Here is a 24940-nt window from a genome sequence, read left to right as displayed (position 1 = left end):
AAATAAATAAGTTTAATAAACATAATCGATTGAATATTTCATTTTATAGTTTGTTTTTTATTAGTGTTAACGATTTTTTATTTATTTAATTAGATAATTGCGTACGCTTTTCAATTTATTTTAAATTTTTCATGTAAAAAAAATACTTTGAAGCAACCTACATGTATACTTTGTATTTTTTTGAAAAAGAAAAAATTATAACCCGCGGTCAAGCACAAGTTAAATGGCTAGTTTTACTCGTATTTGCATCTTCAGTGTCCGAAAATGGAAAGGATTACTTTTGATCCTTATACTTTTTTTATTCGTCAATTTAGGCCTCATTACATTATTTCCCCTCGTATTAAATTTTTCAAAATTATTTAAAGATGATTTTAAAGTTTAAACTTGAGATCTGGAGGGAGCAAACCTACATGTCCCAGCTGATACCAAACCCTTGAGGTTAATAACCGAAGACGAGTATTTCTGGGGGACCTTGAAAACAACAACAATGGATGGCAGCTATGCAGTATCCAGCAGCTGCTATGGCGATGATGCAGCAGCAGATGATGAGCACCAAACCGCGTATCGTATTTTCCTCTTGAGCAGTGCTTTTGCTTATTAATGGGAGTACAGTGCCTTGCCATGTTTCCGCAATCAAGACAGCCCTCCGTCTTGGAGGAGATTATCTCTGGCTTGCGTGTTCTGAGTTCTTAAGTCAGACTAATTGCAACACTAACAAAAATAATTCTAAGACGAAGACATAATCTTAGGAGAAAAGTGTTCTGAGAGTTGTTGTGCTGTTCTGTTGTTAATGATTTTTCCATGAATCTCATCTCTTAAAGACACTTCTTGTGATTGTCTTGTAAACTGCTCCTAAACAAACACCATCTTTCTTGATCATGTCTTATAACTTCTCTGAAGAATTTGAAATATGAACTGAACCTGCAGTGTCTTTGAGATTGCTGCTGACTGCCAGGATGGAAGATGAACACTGGATCGTTGACACTTCCTTTACTATTCTGATCTCTGGTATTTTCTTTACTGAATTCAAAATACGTGAAGCTTATCCTGAGCACCATAAAATTCTCTGTGTTGTTATACTGTTTATATATTAACATATTCAAGAACCTAAAACCTTGTTCGGCAGCTTTATTGCTTGTTGATTAGGAACTGATTGTGTGCTGTGCTGCTGGGCCAATTCATTTAGTAAGATCAAGACACATGACATCTGAATTTAAACATGGGCCAATAATCTCTCTAGGGCTAGGTTGCGGCCATTTCTGAATCTGTGTGAATTTAATGTTCGAAAATCTTATAGATCCGATGCCAAGTACATGGGCCACACGTGTCCTGTCAATTTTTTCCTATCAAAATCATAAAAAAATATTTTTAAAAATATGAATTTAATATTTTTCCAATAAAAAACATTTTAAAAAATAAATAATAATACAAAAAATAAACACTAACAAAGCGGTCAATGGCCATTGCATAAGAAATAGTAGATTCAAAGATTATTCAATAATAAAAAAAAATACATAGCGGACAAAACATATGTATTGCATGTTTAACCAATAACTACACGTAGTTAATTAAATTGTTATTAATTATCTCTACTAGAATTAATTACTCGACTGCTCATCCATGCATGGCATTAATATGAGTGCATAACTTTTATAGCGGCTCGTTTTTCTTTTAAATTTATTAAATTAAACTTGCTGAGCCACGAAGCAATATGTTGATCAACGAGCTCCTTTCTCATTTCCTCTTCTTGATAATTTCGATGGAAGATTCATGGTTAAACAATCAATCTGTGCTTAATTAATTGTATTATTATATATTAATTCACGAGAAACTATTCGTAGACTACTCTTTTCTAGCCCAGGTAGAGTGTATATATGGTGTTCGAGTTCTAATATATACCGTTAATGGATATCTTACTTGAAACTCAAGAAAGTGACAGATTTTTTGCCAACTGGTAGGATTCTTTTGCCTCCTCCTCGTTGCATTAAAAAAGGGTTGAATAATATAAAGTTTTTTGTCACTTTAATTATGCCCTTTTTTGTAGTTTATTAATTATAAACATGGTTTCTTTCACCTCCAGCCAGCCTTGCTAGCAACTCTTTCTCCCTGCATAATATTGTCCAAAGTGATCATTACTGAGCTAGTGGTAGTGTGTCAATCATCACCCCACTTCGAATAAAAAAGATTACAATAGGAGATCAAATTAAATGTGCATGATATGAATTATTTTGATATTGTCATTTTCATGAAAAAAAAAAAAAAAAAAAGAAATTTCTTGGTCACCGTCCAAAGAGTTGAAAACATTGAGTTTCTACACTGTTTTGAAATGGGCGGTGGAAGATCTCGATAGAAATTAGTCACCGACAGCAGGCTTAATTTAATTTCATTTAAGGAACCTGTTTAATAATTTATAATCACTACTAGTTGTGAAGTAAATTGTATCATTCTCTTTTTTGGAAGTTACAGAGATTATTATTTTAAAAATAAATAAAAACAACAGGGAATTTTGAGAAATACCCAGCACTATTTAATTTATTAATTAGATAGATATCGAGCTGAGAATAATGTCCACAACATCGTTCAAAGAATGCACAAGTCACGTATCAATGTGGTCCTTTGAATTAATAGATATACAGAAGCAATTTAATTATTATAATATTGTAATATCAATTTAATTAACTCCCATGTTGTCTATCATTGAAAAAGAATAAGAGGATGCCAAATTTGATGCAGAAAGGAGGGGCTAGGCAGAGCCAATCACTTCAGGAATGCGTCGTCTACCTCCATGACCTGCTACAAATATATATAATAAAGATATTAATGGGGCCTAGAAGGCAATGGTGGGTGACAAATAATTACAACTACTAAATCAAATGATGAGACTAGAGACCTGCTACAATGGACCCTTTCTCGTGGTCGCTTGCCGACGTAGCTAGCTCCACCTTGACTAATTCTAGGATTTACACGCTACTTGCTACCTGAGAGACTTGCCAAGACACCTCTGATCAGCAACTCTATCTCCTGTGTAAAGTTTAATTATTCGAGTTTTAGATTTGTTATTGGAAATTATCAGCTTGTGTACGTACCAAGAATATATATATATATATATATATATATATATATATATATATGCTAATTAATCAATTATATGGTTGATACCCTAGCTAGAGTTATTATAGGATAAACAAGGGTCTTGTATATGCATGGATCTGTCTATATATTAAGAAATAAGGTCAACTAGTGAGATTAATTATCTCTTATTTGCGACTGTATTATTATTATTATTAGCTAGAGAAGGAATCTAAGGCAGATCACAAGCACATTTTTGCCTTTATATTCAAGGAAAAAAAGAATATGATTTTCAATATTAGCAAGCAATCTTTGATTCTGGAATATTAATAAGACTGTCCCGAATCAACATTAAGCACCTTCAAGAGATCGAAATAATGCTTCCTAATGTATTAATTATTATGGAAAATAAACAAGCACAATCAAAGAAAAAGCATAACTCATTAGATTGCGATCATAGATGTTGCGGGGAAGAACACAATTAATAATTCCTAGATAAATTACAGTACTGTTTGAATAGCGCAAATCATAGATATATGTGCTTTCTTTAATTTCTTCAAATATTTGTGAGAATAATACAGTCCACTTTACGTTTCCATGCCTCACCAGTCCTCCTTCGAAGTTTATGATTAGCAACTTTATATACCAAGATGTCAGAGCTCTTTTCCACCACCACCCACAAGTTTATTTTTAATAATGCATGCAGTTCTTCCAGCCAGCCAGCCAGCCAGCAACCACCATCTCCACCAGCTCCCCCACCACCACCACTATTCGATTCCAAGAATGCATGGAAATAAAGTAAGATGGATAATCATTCATGAAAGGCAGCTGTGCAAAGGAACAAGACAAAGAATTGAACATCTCATTTCACTCCTAAAAAGCCACGAAGCAAGGCAAGTCAAAAAAAGGTAATTTCGCAGCATCAGCTCACATGTGAAAATATTATAGTCATTCTCACAAATTCTCTGTTGCTAGCCTCACTTTCTGTCTGCTATGGGCCATGCCTAGCTAGGAGCTGGTCAGCCGATCTGCAACTATCCTCTTCTACCCTTCGCAACAAGTATTGAAAAAAAAAAAAAAAAAAAGTATTGCAAAGACTTTGCTTTTAACCCGCGCTCTTCTCTGGTTATAAATTATTTTCTTTTTAAAAAAATACTGTTTATACAAGATTTTTTAACATTTAAAAAAATTAAAATATAAAATAAAAAGTCTATAAAGTATATAATTAAATAAATCGATAACTATTTATATAAATAAAAAAATCACTAGCAATAACCAAGAGAAAAATAAAAAAATCGAGAGATAAATACAGATCAAAATATTCAATAACATAAAATGAGATATTCACCCGATTGTTTTTATTGAATTTATTTATTTAAATCAATAAAAAATACATTTATACCATAAAAAAACTCATGACTTAAAAGATAAATACAAATGAAACTCATTGAGTAACCTCACACCATAAAAAATATCACGCAAGGCCAAACACATCAACAATATAATTTAAAAATAAAAATATTTTATTTTAAAAAAATAAACTTCATTTGTTTAAAAAAATTATAAATAAATTAGAATAATATCTTGAAAAATCAAACAGAAATAGAACAACTAGAAAAAAACTTATATTTAAAAAAAGGCATGCAAAACTCGTGATCTAAATCATGAAACCAAGGTAAATCCATAGAAAAAATTTGAAGATAATCACAAAACCAATAAAAAAAACTAATGTATAACAATAAGATCATACGAAATCAAATCTCCAACAAATTAAATGTGGAAAAATGAAACTAGAAAAAAAATCAATTACATAAAAAGATCTAAAACAAATAAGGTGAAAAAAAATTAATTAGAGGGATACAAAATTTGAATCGGAGGGTTAAATTGAATTGAAAAATAACTTAAATAAAAGGGAAAAAAAAAAAATGAGGGTCAAACTGAAAAAAAAATAAAACAACAAAAAAATTGATCGAGAGATGAAATTGAAAGCAAAAAAAACTTCAACAAAAGTGCCAAGAAAAAAAAATTTAAAATTAAGAACCGAAATAAAAAAACAAAACATATGAGAAATTGCAATTGAAGAATTAAATTGAAAAAAAAAACTTCTATAAAAAGAGTAAGAATGAAATAAGAAATTAAAAGAATGAGGACTAAAATTGTTTTTTAAAAAAAAAATATGAAAAATTATAATTGAATGACTAAATTGAAAAGAAAAAAAACTTTTATAAATGCAAAAAGAACAAAATAAGAAATTAAGAGGATAGGGATTGAAATTGAAAAGTAAGAAACAAAGAGGATAATGTTGTACATTATCTATTAAGAGAAGAAAAATAAGGCTAAAAAATCAAACGATCATCGATGACAATCCAACTATCGTAAACTACCATGCATCACTCCACATGAAAGAGGATACAATGACGCATCTAAAGATGGAGGAAGGTTAGTTTTGGTTACTAGGTGGCGTCATATGCATCGTTTAAATGACACAAACTATAGCAAGTGAAAAATACGTAAATACCCCATGTGACTATAGCAAGTGCACAAAATACTCATCTGAAAGTAGAAAAATAACCCCAAATCCAAAGCTTATTTTTTGTTTTTTAATGTTAAAAATGTACTTTAATTGTATATGGATATTTGAAAACCAAGAAAAACCCTAGTCCAGAAGCCTAATATTTTTTTGACCTTGAAGGCAAATGAGTAATTTTATTATTAAGAAACCTATGAAAAGTTAAGAAAGCTCTTGGTCAACAATTATAAATTTTATCGACTTTAGAGGTAAAAGAGTATTTTTACCTTGCTGAAAATTTTAAAAAGATATAAACATTTCTGTAGAATCTTCTAATAACTAATAGGCTGGTGAAAAAGACCAAAACACACCTACCCTTAAGACTTCATCTTTTTTCACCCAAGGGTAACATGATAATTTCACTGTAACAATCTACAGTAACTTATGTATTAAGCTACAATGATGTCTTACCCTCTTCACAGGAACGCAACGACCTTTTCTGGGTGTGTTCATGAGGTCTTTTATTGGTTTAGGAGTTGCCATCTAATATTATGATTACTAAAAACCCTAACTAGTCTTTTAGAGATTCTAGACAAGGAACTCATTGCATAAATGGAAGATATTAACACTCATAGTATGCCATATCTGAGGCAAGTTGCATTACTTTTTTCTTTGTTTGCTATGATTTGATGATGTTTTTATTTCTATCTGCCGATTATGATGAGTTTGCTACGATGAACAAACTCTAGTTTTCTAGGTTAAAAACTCGGTCTGGGAAGATAAAATGTCCTCAATTATCACTGAGACTTTTTTTTTCCGGATAAACTTGAATTTTCTTACTATTGCGTCATTTCAAATAATATTTTAGATAAAATTTCTTATAATTTTTCTTATCCTTATATTATAAATAAATACATTATATTATTTCTAATAATATTTTAAATACTAACCTCATATGATTTTATTTATTCTTAATGAATTATTACTATGGCTTTTAGAGTTTTAGTAAATGGTTAATAATTTACGGTGAACTTAACATTAATCTTTAATTTTAAAGGTTCTGTTTGTTTTTGTGTTTCAAAAATAATTTTGAAAAAAAATTGAAAATTTTTTTATCTTTTTTAAATTAATATTTTTAGATTATTTTGATACATTAATATCAAAAATAATTTTTAAAAAATAAAAAAATATATTATTTTAATATATTTTTAAATACTAAATATTTAAAAAAACAATTCAGACTTTCAAATACGCCGTAAAAGCACCGATGCTACAACCTGCCAGGAATGAATATTTTAATCCTGTACAGTCGATTCTTCTGCATCCTTTTTCTTCCACTGCGCTGACACTTTGCTATGTACAATAAGACATGGTTTCTGTACGCAGGTACAAGCAAAAGGACCCTGTTCCATTCACTCTCCAGTACACCTTTGATTGAGAATATATTAATATTTATTTATTCGGATTTAAAATTAAAACCTTCCTCCAATCTCAAATTAAAAGAGAAAAATAAATATTTTTGTCACTCAAATCAGGCCCCTGCTTATTAATTGCATAACGTTGCTCTTAATGTAATATCTTCTCGCATTGTAATAGTTATCTATCAATAATCTACCACCAAATTCATTGTTGGAATATTAATCCTTAAAGTATCTTGTTTGAGATCAATTATTTCCCTTTTCAACCTTCATTTATTAAACTCAACTCGGAATTCGAGTTGAAATTATTTTCCCAACTCATATTAGTTTGACTAGTTAATTCTATAATAGATGACTTGGAGTATGATTTGGATTTGGATCAAATTTGTTTTTATATCCTTTTAGCTGATCCAACGAAGTTCAAGTAAAATCTAAAGGTTTTTTTTTTTTTTAAAAAAACAATTATTTAAAATAATAATATGTTTCCAGCTCTTTCCTTTTTCGCCGACACCCAAAACAAAACATAAACTACAACGAGTCACACTGTCAACAGCCCCACTCTCTCTTAATTACTCTCTCAAGCTTGGAATCTCTCTCTCTCTAGCTATCCCTTTCTTTAATGACAATGTCTCTTACTACTGACTCTGATCTCCACCTCATTAACACCTTCTTCTCTTCTTCCTCTTCTTCTTGTTTGCTTCTTCTGTCTCCACAGTCTACAATACCATGAGCTTTGCCTCACTTGATCAAGCTGGTCACCACTCAACACCGCCTCTAAACTAGACTAAACTAAAACACCCCAGAAAAGAGAAACACCAAATTTTGATCTGTTTGTCAATAAAAACAATGACATTGAAGCACTTTGAGTTATTTTTGTTTGTGTCTGTGATTAAAGTTTTGATCTTTGGTTTCCCAGTTCTTGTTCAATGTACTACTGATGCTAATGATGGTAAAGTTTGCATTGTTTCTTGTTTTTTCGGGGTTTTTTTTTTTTTTTTTTTTTTTTAATGGGGTCTGGTTTTTTGATTGGTTGGTTTGATGGTGATTGGTGTGGTTAAAGTTATTGACTTTTGGGGTTTGTTTTGGTTGGAGTGAAGCTAGAGTCAAGAAATGAACTGCTACTATGACATATATTTTTTTTTCTTTGAAAATCTAGTTCTTTGTTTTCTGTTTGTTTCCGAGAAAATGTGCTAGATGATGTTCTACCATTTGTGTTTAGCTTATGAAAGTAAAATTGTTTTTTTTTCTCCCGACTAATCTATTGATTGAAATGCTGTCTCATTTCATTTTGATTGTAATTTTTTGCTTTCATTTCCCTGTGGACTAACCAAGGGTTTATGTCGGTGGTTTTTTTTAGGGGTTAAATTGATTGATTCTGAGGATTGAAAGTATTTGTTGTTGTTGCAGTTCAAGCTCTACAAGTTATGTACACTTCGCTGAATAGTCCTTCACAGCTAACCAATTGGAAAAGTAATGGTGGGGATCCATGTACAGAGTCATGGAAAGGGATCACTTGTGAAGGATCAGCTGTTGTTTCCATGTGAGAAAGTGCATTGAGATTTATGCTTTTAATTGATTTAGTGGTTTAGTTTGTTTGTTGAATGGTTTTGTGTTGCTGGTGTTGACAGTCAGATTTCTGGGTTAGGACTTGACGGAACAATGGGATACTTGCTTGCAAACCTCATGTCATTGAGAACATTGTGAGAGATTTAATGCTTTATTTCATTTCTTGGGTGAATGAAGTTATGTTGCTTTCATTGATTATTTGAGCCGCTGATATTGGTTGTTGGTGCCTGCCAGAGATCTAAGTGACAACCACCTTCGTGATTCATTCCCATATCAGTTACCACCGAATCTTACAAGCTTGTAATGTTCCATCGTGTCAATTGTTTCTGATGTTTTCGATCTGTTTGAATTGTTTGATAACGTGTTCATTCTATTCTTCCATGATGCAGAAATCTTGCCAAAAACAACTTGAGTGGGAATATTCCTTATTCAATGTCTAGCATGGTTTCTCTTAGTTATCTGTGAGTGGCATATCTGGAATGCATTTAAATTTTGTCGAGTAATTGCAGAATTTGGATTATTCCCTGATTCAACGTCTTTGGTTTCAGAAACATAAGCCGCAATTCACTCGCCCAATCAATTGGAGATGTTTTCGTTAATCTTTCTCTCCTCGCAACCATGTGAGATTTCTTACTTCAAAACAGATGTTATTTGAGTTTTAGTTTTTGGAATTTTCGTTGTTAAAATACATGTGCAACTGAGTTTTTAGTACTATGCAAAGAATCATGATGGTTGATGGAAAAGCCACATTATGATACTTTTTTCTTCACAAAATTGACTGTTCAGAGAATACAAGAAGGAACGAATTAACACAATAAGTTCAATAAAGGTAACCTTTTGAGGAGATTAGGGATATGCTGAAGTAGAATTCATATTTTTTTTTAGAGAAATATATTTTGTTACGAGAGATAAATGAATGGTACAGAAGGGGAGTGCATACAGGAAAAAGCTAAAATATGGTGTTGTGGTGTCTAACATGGTGGAAAGATAGTACCAATCAGGAAAGAGGGAAGAAACAAATTTTATTAAAGAGAGAGTGAACAGGAAAAAATATTTCATTTATGTGACTTGTATCCCAATTGCCCACCATGGGGGCTGCATTTGTCATGTTATTCTTTGACTCTCTTCATTTCCAGCACAATAATGCTCATATCTACTTTCCAATAAATAGCTTTCTTGGATCTTTACTATTGCTTGTGCATGCAGGGATCTCTCTTTCAACAGCTTTAGTGGAGATCTTCCCAGTTCTTTTAATTCTTTGTCCAATCTTTCTACACTGTGAGTAGAGTGCTGACTCCATTCAAAATTAACCAAATAACATAAAGTGAATAAAAGAAAAGGATTGCAAACTCTTGGAAAGTTTGATTAAAGGCTTGTGATATTCTAATGTGCTGCAGCAATGTTCAGAACAATCAACTGACTGGCTCTCTTAATGTTCTTACTGGTTTGCCTCTGACAACTCTGTAAGTTCCTTTAGCAATGGTGGGGTTTTAAATCTGTCATCTGCTACTATGCTCTTATTGCACCTTATATTTTCAACAGAAATGTTGCAAACAATAACTTTAGTGGATGGATACCTCAAGAGCTTAGTTCAATCCCAAACTTTATGTAAGTTTATTTTCTCTGTGTTTCTTCCTTACCAAATTTATCATGTTCTACTTCTGCAATATGTTAAATAAGCTCTTTGAATAATTAAATCAGATACAATGGAAATTCTTTTGACAATGGTCCTTCTCCACCTCCGCCACCATATACCCCACCACCTCCTGGTAAATCTCACAGAAACCGTACTCATCCAGGATCCGGTGCACCTGTCACCCCTTCTTCTGATGGTCAACCATCACAGTCAGATAAGGGAATTTCAGTGGGAGCTATTGTAGGTGTAGCCCTGGGTTCTGTTGTTCTGGTTCTCATTGCACTAGTTGCTCTTGTCTTTTGCATTAAGAAGCACAAAAGCAAGGAAATTGGTCCTCTATCTACCCGGGGAAGTCGCCCTGCTGATACAGATGACAGTAGGTTTTCTGTCCTTTGAATCTTTATTCTTCTGAGGTAACCTTTTGAATTTTCAGAATATGAGACCACATAAATGCGCAATTGGTTTCATGTGGGGTCATAGTATCTACAACACTGGTATCCAGGAGGCAGTTAAAATAGTGTTTTTTAATCCTGATATTAGTCAAGCTCATTTTCCTTAGACACCATAGTCTAAAATAAGTAAGATTGTGATTAGTTGGTCTGTCTGCATATTAATGCAAAATATAACGTTGAACCCCTCCTTCATTCAACAGGCTTCAAAATTTTGTTCCTTAATTAATAGATTGAAGCTGGAAGCTCTTGTATAATAATCCTAACCACTGAGGTTTATGCTCTGCTTTGTTTTTCCAGTTGATAGAGATATGCAAGAGTCAAGGGTGAAAAACATGTCTGCTGTTACGGATCTGAAGCCCCCACCTGCAGAGATATTGGTGGTTGAGAGATTACAAGGGAATTCTGGATCCATAAAAAGAATGAAGTCGCCCATCACTGCCACTTCATATAGTGTTGCTTCTCTACAAACAGCAACGAATAGCTTCAGTCAAGATTTTCTAATTGGTGAAGGTTCTCTTGGTCGTGTTTACAGAGGAGAGTTTCCTAATGGAAAGGTAACTTAAATCATTGGATATAAAGTAATATCTATGTTCTTACGGTCATGCTGGTTTCTATATTTGCATTAGTACGAGTCCATGGAGCTACCAGTGTCATGTGCACTTGAAGAGGTCCTATTGCTAGCCACAATGAGCATGCAATTTTTGTGCACGATGACTCACCTTTATCTAGTAAATTCCGGTTAATACATTGATTAAATTCTTCTGACCTAAAGTACGCTAAAAATTGATTTAAAGTAAGCTAAAAATAAAGCCATCATGACTGTGAGAGTTCTTCCCTTGTTGTTCTGGTTGGGTTGTTTTTCTTTACAGGTTTGCTAACCTCTGTTGCAATAGTTAAGTAATCAACTTCTGTTCTGTTGATATAGATGATGGCTGTTAAGAAGATCGACAATGCAGCATTGTCATTACAGGAGGAAGACAACTTTCTTGAAGCTGTTTCAAATATGTCACACTTGAGGCACCCAAACATTGTTTCCCTAGTAGGATACTGTGTGGAGCATGGGCAGCGACTCTTGGTTTATGAATATATAGCAAATGGGAGTGTGCATGATATACTGCACTTTGCTGATGATGGCAGCAAGACATTATCTTGGAATGCACGTGTTAGAGTAGCACTTGGCACTGCCCGTGCTTTAGAGTATGTTACATATATGTGTGTGTGTGTGTGTGTGTGGTGTTAGAGTTCTCTCATTCTCTCTTTCTCTCTCATACAGCATGCCCTACATCCTCTCTTAATTGTAGCCTGTTTACTCAGGTACTTGCATGAAGTCTGCTTGCCTTCTGTTGTACATAGAAACTTGAAGTCGGCAAATATTTTACTTGATGAAGAACTTAATCCCCACTTGTCAGACTGTGGTTTGGCTGCTCTGACACCAAACACAGAGAGACAGGTAAAGGAAAAGGAGTGAATAATATTATGTGCTGGCACTGCAAACTCTCATTAACTTCATGCTTTCTAGAACTTTTTGTTAACATACCTTTTGTTGCATTCGGACTGACCAAGTATAGTATGATTCACGTTGACAGGTTTCAACACAGATGGTTGGTTCATTTGGTTATAGTGCTCCTGAATTTGCTCTGTCAGGAATATACACTGTAAAAAGCGATGTCTACAGCTTTGGGGTGGTAATGCTAGAGCTATTGACTGGTCGGAAGCCACTGGACAGGTAACATTTCTCTTGTTTACTGATCAATTGTGTTTGTTTTCATAGACTTGTTTAAGCATTTATTTTTGGGGCTATTCTTGAACTTGGTTTAAACTTATCCCTTATCCAATTTTTGGGGTTTCATAGTTCGAGGGTGAGATCAGAGCAGTCACTTGTTAGATGGGCTACTCCTCAACTGCATGATATTGATGCCTTGGCAAAAATGGTTGATCCTACCTTAAATGGCATGTATCCTGCAAAGTCTCTTTCACGTTTCGCTGACATCATTGCCCTCTGTGTCCAGGTAAGTTTCTTTTTTCTGATAATAAGACTAAATATGCACCAAGCCTTAGCTTTCATGATATTTTTAAGAATTCCGGAATGGCTATCTAACAAGTATAAACCTTTTTAGCTTAAAATCATATGCTCCATCATATGGAGCCTATTCGTGTCATGGCCTACATTCCCATTTAATTTCGTTGGTTCATTTCTTTTGGATATGATTTTGGGCCATAACATTCATGTATACGGTTGCTTGAGTTGTTTGATTTTGGCTGCAGTTTTTTTATTATCACTCTCTTAACTGAAAATGGGCAACTTATGATTTTTGTTTTCTTTATAGCCGGAACCTGAGTTCCGCCCTCCCATGTCTGAAGTTGTGCAAGCATTAGTACGACTAGTGCAAAGGGCCAGTGTGGTCAAGAGGCGATCCAGTGACGAGTCAGGATTTGCATATAGAACCCCCGATCATGAGGCAATAGATTCATCACTTTGAGCGTCTTGGCCCATCTTGAACTTGGAAGTGAAGCTTCCGATTTTGCATACAACCATACAAAGATCAATGGATGACCAAAACACGCACAGATAAAGAGGAAAGAGGCTACAAAGCTATAAAATCAGATCAGATAGATATGTAATTATGCCTGAAACATTGTGAGTTGCATGCATTTAACTTATCTTTAGCTGTAAATAATTTAATACTGTATTCCAGTTGCATACATTTAACTTCATCTTTAGCTGTAAATGATCAAATACTGTATTCCAAGATCTTTTTCCATATTTTGCTGTAACATTCAATATATAATGCGGCGTAATAAAAGATTTTTCACTTGATCCTTGCAAGTTTGCATATTGGCAAAGATTTTTCACCTGCAGACAATTGAACTATCAATTTGAATATGCTGTTCCACACCAGAAACTGCCAACCACCAAAAACCAAAAAGGTTGGGAATCTGGGGAAAGACAAAAACAAAGTCATTGAGGCAATGGGTTCGTCCTTTCATGGCACATTTGAAGCATGGAGGAGCATGTGGATCATGAAAGAAAATATGAACTTGAAAACGACAATGAACAGGCTGTTCCACTTGCCTCTCGAACTCTTTTATGAAATTAGGTGTAGTTTTGGTATTTTGCAATTTCCTGAGGGACCGAACAAATCGTTTTCTGGTCACTCGCCTGGTATTTTTCAGGCTGCAAGAGGCTCGTCAGAAGAAAATCCACCATTTATCACTATAAAAAAAACCGAGTTGCATCATTTTCATCTCAGAACGTTTCACAGTTTCTGTAAATCCATTTCCAAACTAGAAATGCATTCTAATCCGCTTTGAATTTTTTTGAATATAAGAATCTTTTGAAAAGATTAGCATTATTGAACTTCATTGTAACAAAAGAAAAAACAAGAATATAGAGTCCTAAAGGCAATTCAATCTAGCACTTCTCAGTTAAGCTAGATTCTCAACTTGGTAATGCACAAAGGAAATCATATATATATATATATATATATATATATATATTCCAGCTCAACATAAACTAAAAAAAAAACAAGGTGGAATGGTTCAGAGGTTTGTGCTGGGCGCATGCAAAATTTTCATCAAGAAGAGGCTACAAATAGGATTACCATCTCAGGATCCTATATGTTCTGTCTCTAACCAATGCTGTTTATAGAAAAAAATAGTTGTAGTATCTAAAATTATAGCAATCATCCAGCTCGGTTTACACTCCTTAAAGGCCACCTCATTTGTGATGCCTCAATGTTAAAATAAATTTAGGAGTAAATTTTTCTGTTGTCAACCTTTTTAGCATGTCCTCATCAGCTGACCTCTCCAATCCACACTCATTACCGACTCATTCTCCTCGACTCGGGCAAAACAAATGGAAGAGAAAGAGAGAGAGAGGGAAGGTTGTTTGGTATCGAAAGAAGCAATTCAAAGGAATTCTGGGTTTGGTTTGTTTGGTGGGTTTGTTTTTTATTTTTAATGGCTTCATGCTTTTAAGGCTTCAACTTGATGATGAAACCAGTGGCAACAAAGACATGTCTGTTCAAAATTCTCCTTCAATTTCAGTTTCAATCAAGGTACATTTTTTTTTAAAAAATAAAATTATCTGTAGTAATGTTTTGTGAACTTGGAGAAGGAAATAGAGTGACTTTATGGATGCTATGGTTTGGTATTTTGTCGTTAATTAGGAAGATTTGAGCTTAAAAAGTTCATATTTTGATTCTTTATATTAATTTGGAAAAGTTAAAAGGTGTTTAATTGCTGTATTTCATTTTTGTTAATTTAGGAAAGATATATAAAGTTTGTGTAATATGTGTTTGATTTGGAGAATTTGAGCATTTTTTTTAAATCCCATTATTTTTTGTTTAATTTTTGAATGCAGGATGGATTGAAAAAGATTGGCGAAGGAAAAATGCCACGAAAGGATACTTATGATAGGATGTTAGCTTTGGCTGCCCATTCCCTTGCTAAGGTATTTGAATTGGCGAATTTTTATCTTGTTATCCAAATATATAGTTTGTTTTGGTGTGGTGAGTTTTTTGGATCCAATCCTCCTTTTTTGAGTTCTGTATTAATATTTTTTTTCCTGATATTAAACATGGGAACAGAATAAACATGAGCCAAAAGATTTGTGGCAGGAGCCATTTGTTCCTGCCTCTGCTTGGAGACCTTGCGCTGATCATCGTGATTGGAATCCTAGTGGTAATTACTTACTTTCTCTGTGTGCGTTTGTGTTTGTATTCAGTTGGGTATTTGACTTGATATCTGCACTGACGTGAGTTTCTGCCTGTGTGTCTCACGTGGAAATGTCTTGGATGTTTCACATTTGAGTAAATAGTGTGTTATGGTAGCGCAAAACTGGTTCTGACATGGTATTTCTCTTTCGTAGAGGGAAATAATGGTTACATTTTGGTCACTGCAAATGGGGGGATGAACCAGCAAAGAGTAGCTGTAAGTAATGCTTTGACCAGTTGCAGCTTTCATGATTACTCCTTTGCAACCAAGTTTCATAGTTTTGTGTGCATCTGTCTTTGCTTCAGAAGGGTGATATGCATTGTATTCTTTACCATTTTCAACTGCTTCAAACTTGTGTATAGTTTGAAAACAGGTTTGCAATGATGTGGTTATTGCACAGTTGCTGAATCCAACCCTTGTTTCTGTGCTGTAGTTTTGTATGCAACTATCTTTGCTTCAGAAGGGTCTGATATGTTCTTTACCATTTTGAACTGCTTCAAACTTGCTTCTATTTTAAAAACAGGTTTGCAATGCTGTGGTTATTGCACGGTTGCTGAATTCATCCCTTGTTATTCCTAGATTTATGTACAGCAGCGTCTGGAGAGATGTGAGGTAATAAATTCTTCTCAAAATTTCTCCTTCAGAAAAAGTCTACATATTGGTTGTTGGACAAAACATAATTGCCATTGATAGCTGTTGGCTGCCTAATGGTCCGGCTTGAAGCAATGCTTCCTTCAATTGAGTTGCATCTTTTAATAATTTGATTCGGTGGAATAATCTTGTGTATGTACCCAGATGAGTTAACTTCTGCTCCCATAAACGCCATGCTTCACCACTGCATATCAAAGTGATTTATTCAGGTCTTTCTTATGATTCTTACATATGACTTAGATGGAAAAGTAACAGTCATTTTTATATTTCATAGTCAATTCAGCCACATCTATCAGGAGGAGCATTTTATTAATTATCTTACTCCTGATATTCGGATAGTGAAGGAACTGCCTAAGGAGTTGCAGTCGCAGGATTTGGAGGCAATTGGTAGCACTGTCAGTTTCCTATCCTAAATAATTCTGAGGGCGTTCGTGCCTGATTTGTTCTTATCTTCTGTAATTTGTTGTTGATGGTGAGATATCGCAAATCCCATGCAGGTGACAGATGTAGATGTCCCCAAAGAATCAGAGCCAAGTTTTTATTTGAAAAGCATTCTCCCTATATTACTGAAAAATAGAGTAGTCCATTTTGTTGGATTTGGGAATCGCTTGGCATTTGATCCAATACCTTTTCAGTTGCAGGTAAATATCAGGTCTTTGGTACTCTAATGCGCTACAAATGATGGTAGATTGTCATCCTTACTTTCATTTCCTTCCTACTTTGCTCATCCTAATGTCGGACTTCATCTAGAGACTTCGATGCAGATGTAATTTTCTTGCACTGCAATTTGTTCCCAAGATACAAGAAACTGGCGCATTGCTCCTTCAAAGGTTGCGTAAACATGGTACCCATACAGGGTCACTGGATCGTTATCTTACTGGTCCTTTTGCAGAACCAAATCTGAAAGGAAAAGTGGGTCGTGCTGTCAAAGCTTCAAGATATCTGGCTATTCATCTGAGGTTTGAAATTGACATGTTAGCACACTCTTTGTGTGAATATGGTGGAGGAGAGGAGGAGAGGAAAGAGTTGGAAGCATATCGTGAGATTCATTTCCCTGCATTGACACATCTTAAGAAGACAACTGAGTATGCAGTTTTGCTTCTTTTTTCCTGATATGTTCATTTATCTTGTCTGTTGGCATGCATTGCAACGTGCTGTAAGTTATACATATCTTGTTCAAGGTAATAGTTTAGAACCCTAGTTTTTTTGTTTCCCTGTCTTCCAATTTTTTCATCTTTTTTATTTGTACTCTTAATAAGAAAACATCACACTCTTATATCCATAGAAGACCTGCCATCCGTTTTCCTCTTATGATGCCATCTGCAATTTTGAAGGTCTAAACCTGGTCATCATTTTGAGTAGATTATTATTTGACCTGTGTGTTTTTAATGAAATAATTAGTTTATCCCTTTTGTTAAGTCCTTGAGTTTTCATATTTTATTGTAACTTGGTCCTTGTGTTGGTTTTTTATCACAACTAAATTGGTTTTTTGCCTAAAATGTCTTCATTTCTAATCAAAATTTTCAATCTCACCTATTACAGACAAAATAAAAAAATGCGTTTAAAAGGGTAGTTTAGAAATTTCAAAAAAAACAAATAACAGTCAACTTTGGTCAAAGTAAAACTTTATGCTTTTCAAAAAACAGAGGGACTAACTAACAGAATCATAAAAACACAGATTAAATTATAATTTACCCCATCATTTTCCTGTTCGGAGGATAACTTCTTTTGAGAGATACTTTGTCCTTGAGTATTTAAAGAAGAGGGATATCCATTTGACTTTTTTATATTATTGAAGGGATAGCATATGTGCTACAATTGCTTTGGCTTATCTCCAGCTGGGCATGTTGTCTGATATTTTGCAGGCTACGTTCTCCGGCATTGCTCAGGTCAGAAGGCTTATGTCCCTTAACACCTGAGGAAGCAGTACTTATGCTCGCGGCTCTAGGCTTCCGTCGGAAGACACATATGTTCATAGCGGGTGCAAATATATATGGAGGGAGATCACGGTTAACTGCTTTAACCAGCTTGTATCCTAATTTAGTCACTAAAGAGAAACTGCTTTCAGCTACTGAACTCAAACCCTTCATGAATTTCTCATCTCAGGTACTAAAGTGGCATTTGTCACCACTTTTTTCTAGTGTAATTTTGTGGTTATCATCTGCTTAATTTGATATAGTTTATTAGGTGGAGATATGGAGTGTATATAGGAAGAAGTCTGAATCCTCGCATGCTTGTGCTTTTTCTTTTTTTTTCCTTTCAGTTTGCCAGCAATTGTTTTTATAGAGTGGAGCTTCCCCATTCCTAGATTCTCCATAAATTATTGCCGCACTTGCATTAAATTGATTGATACATGAACCCTAAATGCTGTCTTTGTCAATTGTTTTTATTTTATTTTTTTTCCCGTCATTCGAACTGTTTTCCCTAGCTTGCTTGTAAGTCTTGATGAATGATGAGCTTAGTACTTGTGTAGCTTGCAGCATTGGACTTCATAGCCTGCACTGCTTCTGATGCATTTGCCATGACAGACTCCGGGAGTCAGCTGTCATCTTTGGTTTCTGGTTTTCGAATCTACTATGGTGGAGGGAAGATGCCAACAATACGGCCAAACAAGCGGAGACTTGCTGACATTTTCATGAAGAACAACACCATAGAATGGAAGATATTCGAGCAGAGAGTTAGGAAGGCAGTTAGACAAGCTAAACATGTCTTTGAAAGGCCCAAGGCAAGGAGTGTTTACAGATATCCACGGTGTAAAGAGTGTATGTGTCTAACAGAATAATATGATCCTTTTAGCTGGCATTTGATTCCATTTGTAAGAATCATTCCTGGATCAATCTGATTTATTTCATTCTTTCTAATTTCTGTAAGCAAAAGATAGACAAATGGGGGGAATCACCCAAAATATAAATAGAGAAACACACAAGAGTTGATCTTGACAGAAAGTGTGCATGCTTACCCTTTCTTTTAGCTCATCATAAACCTTCTGTCGTTATGGATGAATGGGGGCAACTGTTCCTATCGCTTCCATGCATATTGTTCCTTGTTGCTTTTGATTTATGGCGCCTTGCTATAAAATTTCTTGCTATAAAATTTAATGCTCCGATTTTGTATGTTTTTGATGATTATTTTGAAGTGTTGAAATGTTTTCAAAAATTAAATTTTTAAAAAATAATTTTTAAAAATTATTAGCATATATTTTTGATACGAAAAGTTATTTGAAAAATAACTGCTACTATACTGCCAAACATATATCACCGACTGCTTGGATCACTTTGAAAAATAAAAGCAATGAAAATAAAATGTTTGGGTTTTTACGAAAAATAGCTAAAAAAATAGAAATACAAATAAAAAATTAAATGAAAATAATTTTTCAAAAAAAAAAATTGTTGTGACGTATAGTTTAATGAAATTTGAATTCAATTGTTTTAAGTCTGGTGTAAACCGATGTTAGGACTTGAAAATATTACCCTGAAAAATAAAAGATTTAAAGGAAGGAACATAAAGGGAATTTCTAAAATTGTTCCCTGTAATTACATGTAAGGTGGCTGGCCATTCATGGAGGAAAATTAAGCACGAAAAGTGTGAGAAAAAGTGAGAAATCATGTGAGATGATATTAAATCTTCAATTATCTCTTAAGAAAATCATATTTTAGGATTGAGTAAGTGAGATTTAGAAAGAATAAGTAAGGAGAGAAAGTAAGGAAGGTGAAGAAAGAAAGGGAAAATTGGGAAACTCTCATTTGGCTAGCATTCGGAGGTCACATTATTTTATAGTAAGAAGTTTTGTACTTGTTTTAGTGAGTTTGATGGAAAATCAACATCAATTTTGTCTAATTATTAGAATTGTTAATTAGGATTCTTAAGTGTAAAAATTAAGGATTTTGTAAATTGGTGGTTAGACATGCTTAAACATGTGGAAATGAATATTTAGGAGGTGAAGTTTAATGTTATCGAAAAAGAAATCCTGGGAAAAAAGAACATGTGGCCGGCCACACTAGAGAGAGAAGGAAGAATTTGCGCATAACGTTGGGATTCTACACTCAATGTATTGTCTTCCTTGTGGATCTATCCTAAACCAAGTTGGAGACAGGTTAACTATAGTCCCATTAGGTCATAGGACTGAGCAGGACTGTGTCTCTGGACTGCTGCCCACATCCTTCAGGCTCTACTTGACTGTTAGAGAGTTTCTTAGTGTCGATATCGTCACTGAAGGTACGTCCAGGTTGGCTAGATGGCTAGGTGATCACTTGCACCACTCTCGGGGTACGGACTCTTCAATATTAATTAAGATTGAAAACTTGGGAGGATTCCAATTAGTGGGAGCTCTTGATTGGTATATATGAGCAACTAGTTTTAAGATTTTGTGGTTTTGAAACAATATACGACTTATATCACCAAAAAATAATATGAGCAATTCTTGATGGATTATTAACAATTTTGTTAAATGTTTATGGACATGAAATCACATAGAGACGAATTATTAACAACTCCGGATATTGAATGAATAATTTTGTTGGTGTATTAAAACGGGCGATTTTTTTTTAGTGTGTATTTTCTGTCATTAAAATTATTTGTATATTTTTTTACTGATAATATTACAAATGAACACTTTCTATTCGTAAATCTGTTGAGAAATTTTTACCGACAGATTGTTAATGTAAATACTGACAGTTAGTATAGGATCTAAGGCACTGAGGTAGTGGCGGAGCCACAGTGGGTCAAAAGGGGGCAATTGCCTCCTTAGTTTTTTTTTTTTTTTTTAATGAATTATAATTTGCCACAGTGGGAAAGTAAGGAAAGTTATTATACAATTGTAAGGAAAGTAAGGAACGTTATTGCTACAGCTACGGAAAGTAAGGCAAGTTATTATACAATAGCTATTGTTATTGTTACAGGTACGGAAAGTGTGTGTATATATATATATATATATATATATATATAATTATAATTTACAGCTCCCCAATTTTCCCTCTTTTCCCTTTTGTTTATTTATCTTCCCTTGTAGGGTTTTTTTCTCAGCAGCCGTTCCTACCTTTCCTAGTCTCCTATATATAAATTTATCATCAATTAAGCTTTTCTGCCTTTTGCTTTATACTTTAGGTAAAATTTCTTCATCTTTTCTATTTATTTTATTGTCTAATTTTAGTTTTATTCTTTTATAATTAGTTATTAAAAATATTAGGGTTTATGATAATTTATGGGTTTTTGTTATGAATATGTTCTCTATAAATATTTAAATCTGTTAATTTAATCAATTAAGTGTTTCTTTTCTTATTATAAAAAAATAAATTAATATTCATGCAAAACCACTATTCTTGACATCTCTTGCATTGATAGAGTAGTTTATTGAAATTTAATATTTTCACATGATTTATTTGTAAGTAAAATATCAAGTAGAAAGCATGTTTTTTCAAGTATTGTTCCTCTTACACATACACTAAGCATTGTTCCTTAATTAAATGTCTAGAAATAATTAAGTATAATTTAATCAACATACTTATTATATGCATTTAGATATGAATTGAAATAGGTTTTGATTTTGATAAAATTGACATGTATTTTTGTTATTAATTTCATATGGAAGATTTAGAATTATTGTGTAATTCAATTGACTTTTGTTTAATAGTGAATTATTGTGTACTTGTGTTAATTATTATGTAGACACTAATGATGATAGAAAATCCAGCAGGTTCATATTAAATTAACATGTCACTGGACAAGTATTTCAAGCGTAAATCCCTTGAGGATGAGGAGTCAATCAAAGCTTCAAGTCAAGTAACTCAATCAAGTTCAAAGAAAAGTCATATTGAAATCAACCCCGACACTCTTCTAGCTGACCCTGGCTTAAGAAGACCAATTTATGAGTACCATATAAATGATAGGGATGCAATCCGAAGAGCTTATCTTCAAAAAGGTCCTTGTCAACCTTCACACTATGATTTTTCTCAAAAACAATTTGGGAATATATCAACACTACGACGCTTTAATCCGACTTGGTTTGGTGCATACCCAACATGGTTAGAGTACAGTATAGCCAAAGATGCTGCCTTTTGCTTGTATTGTTACCTCTTTAAGTCAAAAAGGGGTGTTGATTCATTTGTGGGTGATGGGTTTTCAAATTGGAAAAAAAGGGAAAGATTTGATCTTCATATTGGAAAGTCTAATAGTAGTCACAATACAGCTCGGATAAAATGTGAGAATTTGATGAATGAAAAACAAAGTATCATGTCTTTGTTGTCTGAGCAGACAGTAAAGAGTCAAAGTGATTATCGAACTCGATTGAATGCTTCAATAGAGTGTGCTTGTTTTTTGTTGCACCAAGGACTTCCATTTCATGGCCATGATGAATGTGAATGTTCAAGCAACCAAGGAAATTATCTAGAGCTCTTGCATTTCCTTTCTAGAAACAATGAAGCTATTAAAAGAGTTACTTTCAGTGAAGCTCCTAAACATAACAAATTGACTTCTCCAGATATTCAAAAAGACATTACTCAAGCTGCTGCAGAGGAGATTACAAATGTGATTATCAAAGATCTAGGTGAGTTATTATTTTCAATTTTAATTGATGAGTCACGTGACATATCAATCAAGGAACAAATGGCAGTTGTTATACGATATGTAGACAACAATGGACATATAATTGAACGTTTTCTTGGCATTCAACATGTGTCAGATACAACTACTAGTTCACTCAAGGCAGCTATTGAAGCTTTGTTTTCTAAACATGGGTTAAGTATATCAAGATTGCGTGGTCAGGGATATGATGGAGCTAGTAACATGCGAGGTGAATTAAATGGCTTGAAAGCACTTATTCTAAATAACAATCCAAGTGCATATTATGTACATTGTTTTGCTCATAGACTTCAATTGACTCTTGTGGCTGTTACAAAGAAGCATAATAAAGTTGGAGATGTCTTCAATTTTATTTCTAGCATTATAAACATAGTTGGAGCATCATGTAAAAGGATGGAGGTGATTAGAGAAAAACAATATGCTAGAATTATTGAAGGACTTGAAAATGGGGAAATTTCTAGTGGACGAGGCTTGAATCAAGAAACTTCTCTTAGAAGGTATGGTGATACTCGTTGGGGCTCCCACTATATTACAATTATTCGTTTACTTGCAATGTTTTCATCAGTTCTTGATGTGCTTGAGATTATAAAGGAGGATGGGATGAACTCAGAACAGAGAACGGAAGCGATTGTTTTAATAGGTATTATGGAATCATTTAATTTTGTGTTCATGCTTCATTGTTTGAGAAGGATACTAGCAGTTACTAATGAGTTATCATAAGCATTACAAAGAAAAGATCAAGACATAGAAAATGCTATGAGTTTATTGAAAACATCAAAGGAACGATTCAAATTGATGAGAGAGAATGATTGGGAATCTTTACTGGAAGAAGTGTCATCTTTTTGCATCAAACATGATATTGATATTCTAAACATGGATGATGAGTACAAGCTTCGTGGGCGTTCAAGGCAAAAATCTCAAGGGATTACAAACTTACACCATTTTCGTTATGAATTGTTTAACAATATCATTGACATACAACTTGCTGAATTGGATGATCGTTTTACCGAGACGAGTATGGAGTTACTTCTTTGTGTGGCATGTTTAAGCCCAAATGACTCTTTCTCTACTTTCAACAAAGAAAAGCTTATTCGTCTTGCTCTTTTTTATCCTAGTGTATTCTCTATAGTGGACCTTATGGTACTTGGTGACCAACTTGATACATATATTATTGATCTACGTGGTGATGATGAGTTCTCTGGTATTGAAGGTATTACTAGTCTTGCAGAGAAAATGGTAAAAACAAAGAAGAATTTGATATTTCCATTGGTTTATAGCTTATCAAATTGTCATTACTTCTGCCAGTTGCAACTGCTACAGTGGAGAGAGTTTTTTCTGCTATGCATATTGTCAAGAGTAGATTGCGGAACAAGATGGGAGATAAGTGGATGAATGATAGTTTTGTTGTATACATTGAGAAAGATATCTTCGATAAGATTGATAATGAAGCTATTATGAAGCGGTTTCAAAATATGAAAACTCGAAGAGAACAATTATAATTTAAGTTTTTTCATTTTAAAAGTATTTTTATATTAATTTTACTTGATATGAATTAATATATATGTTTTGAATTGATATGAATTAATATACATGTTTTGAATTAATTTTTAATACATGTCTATATAATATATTATTTGTTAATAATTTACCCTCTTATTTAAAAATTTCTGGCTCCACCACTGCACTGAGGGATCTAAGGACAACAATAATATTTCGCTCAAGTACATCAGAAGGATTCCTGTTATTGTCAACAAAATCTGGTCCCCTGGAAGAGAATCTGCAGCTGACAATAAGTGCATGGCCCTCAAAAGATGCAACTCTACGTACCCTCTCCTACATGGCTGCTCTAGCAAAATATTGAGTTACAATTCCTCTCTCATCCTTCTGGATTTGTTGCTCTTAGTACTGAGATATATGATCTGCATATATATAGACGGCGTGATTTCTCACAGCACAAAGTGCTCACAGTGCTTAATCTTTTGGAATCATGAGATGCCTGAGAAAGCAAAAGCAAAGCCCATAAATCGTAAGAGTTCTTGCTGTATCAATAATTAATGGGATTGATATTGTTTGATGTCGCATTATAAAAGCCTGCTGAGAAGACGCAGATAGCAATCCGACCTTGCACAAGAATTGGGTCTAATATATATATAAAACATTGTTAATATATATATTTATGGTAGCATTAAAAGTGGATTCTACTTATTTTTAGGTTTAAAATTTTGCTAAAAATTATTTTTTAACAAAAGTACTTACTTCACATAGAACATTAAATTATTTAAAATAATTTTTTGATAAATGAAAAATTGATAAAAAAAAACTTTTAGTTGATACATATATTTTATAA

At 33.6% G+C, this 24940-nt stretch overlaps 4 protein-coding genes across 5 annotated transcripts; all 4 read left to right on the top strand.

Moving 5' to 3' along the window:
- The first annotated feature begins 7530 nt into the window (after window positions 1–7530).
- Window positions 7531–13477, top strand: LOC118058385 (protein STRUBBELIG-RECEPTOR FAMILY 8). Of its 2 annotated transcripts, none has more exons than XM_035071091.2 (16): window positions 7531–7945; window positions 8404–8536; window positions 8625–8696; window positions 8797–8862; window positions 8952–9023; window positions 9111–9182; window positions 9769–9840; window positions 9960–10025; window positions 10105–10170; window positions 10264–10574; window positions 10948–11204; window positions 11576–11847; window positions 11965–12100; window positions 12237–12376; window positions 12503–12659; window positions 12978–13477. In XM_035071091.2, the coding sequence occupies exons 1-16, from the start codon at window positions 7843–7845 to the stop codon at window positions 13128–13130; spliced, it is 2148 nt and encodes a 715-aa protein (XP_034926982.1). In that variant the 5' UTR covers window positions 7531–7842; the 3' UTR covers window positions 13131–13477. The 2 variants fall into 2 exon arrangements, with proteins under 2 accessions (XP_034926982.1, XP_034926983.1); XM_035071092.2 differs by lacking the exon at window positions 7531–7945 and adding an exon at window positions 8076–8224.
- Window positions 13478–14666: 1189 nt separating this feature from the next.
- On the top strand, window positions 14667–18925 carry LOC118058428 (O-fucosyltransferase 15). The gene is made up of 10 exons (XM_035071134.2): window positions 14667–14708; window positions 15014–15103; window positions 15240–15333; window positions 15521–15582; window positions 15890–15978; window positions 16292–16412; window positions 16515–16658; window positions 16768–17102; window positions 17883–18123; window positions 18491–18925. The coding sequence occupies exons 1-10, from the start codon at window positions 14667–14669 to the stop codon at window positions 18797–18799; spliced, it is 1527 nt and encodes a 508-aa protein (XP_034927025.1). The 3' UTR covers window positions 18800–18925.
- A 2801-nt stretch (window positions 18926–21726) lies between these two features.
- LOC118058380 (uncharacterized) lies at window positions 21727–23313 on the top strand. Its single transcript, XM_073408652.1, has one exon. The coding sequence runs from the start codon at window positions 21727–21729 to the stop codon at window positions 23311–23313; it is 1587 nt and encodes a 528-aa protein (XP_073264753.1).
- A 153-nt stretch (window positions 23314–23466) lies between these two features.
- LOC140955500 (uncharacterized) lies at window positions 23467–24584 on the top strand. The gene is made up of 3 exons (XM_073408651.1): window positions 23467–23803; window positions 23899–24055; window positions 24497–24584. Exons 1-3 carry the CDS (start codon window positions 23467–23469, stop codon window positions 24582–24584), a joined length of 582 nt encoding a protein of 193 aa, XP_073264752.1.
- Window positions 24585–24940: the final 356 nt, after the last annotated feature.

The sequence above is a fragment of the Populus alba genome, chromosome 4 (genome assembly GCF_005239225.2).
Source record: "Populus alba chromosome 4, ASM523922v2, whole genome shotgun sequence".
NCBI lineage: Eukaryota > Viridiplantae > Streptophyta > Magnoliopsida > Malpighiales > Salicaceae > Populus > Populus alba.
Note: the sequence above shows the minus strand (reverse complement) of the source record. Positions and strands in the feature narration are given on the sequence as shown.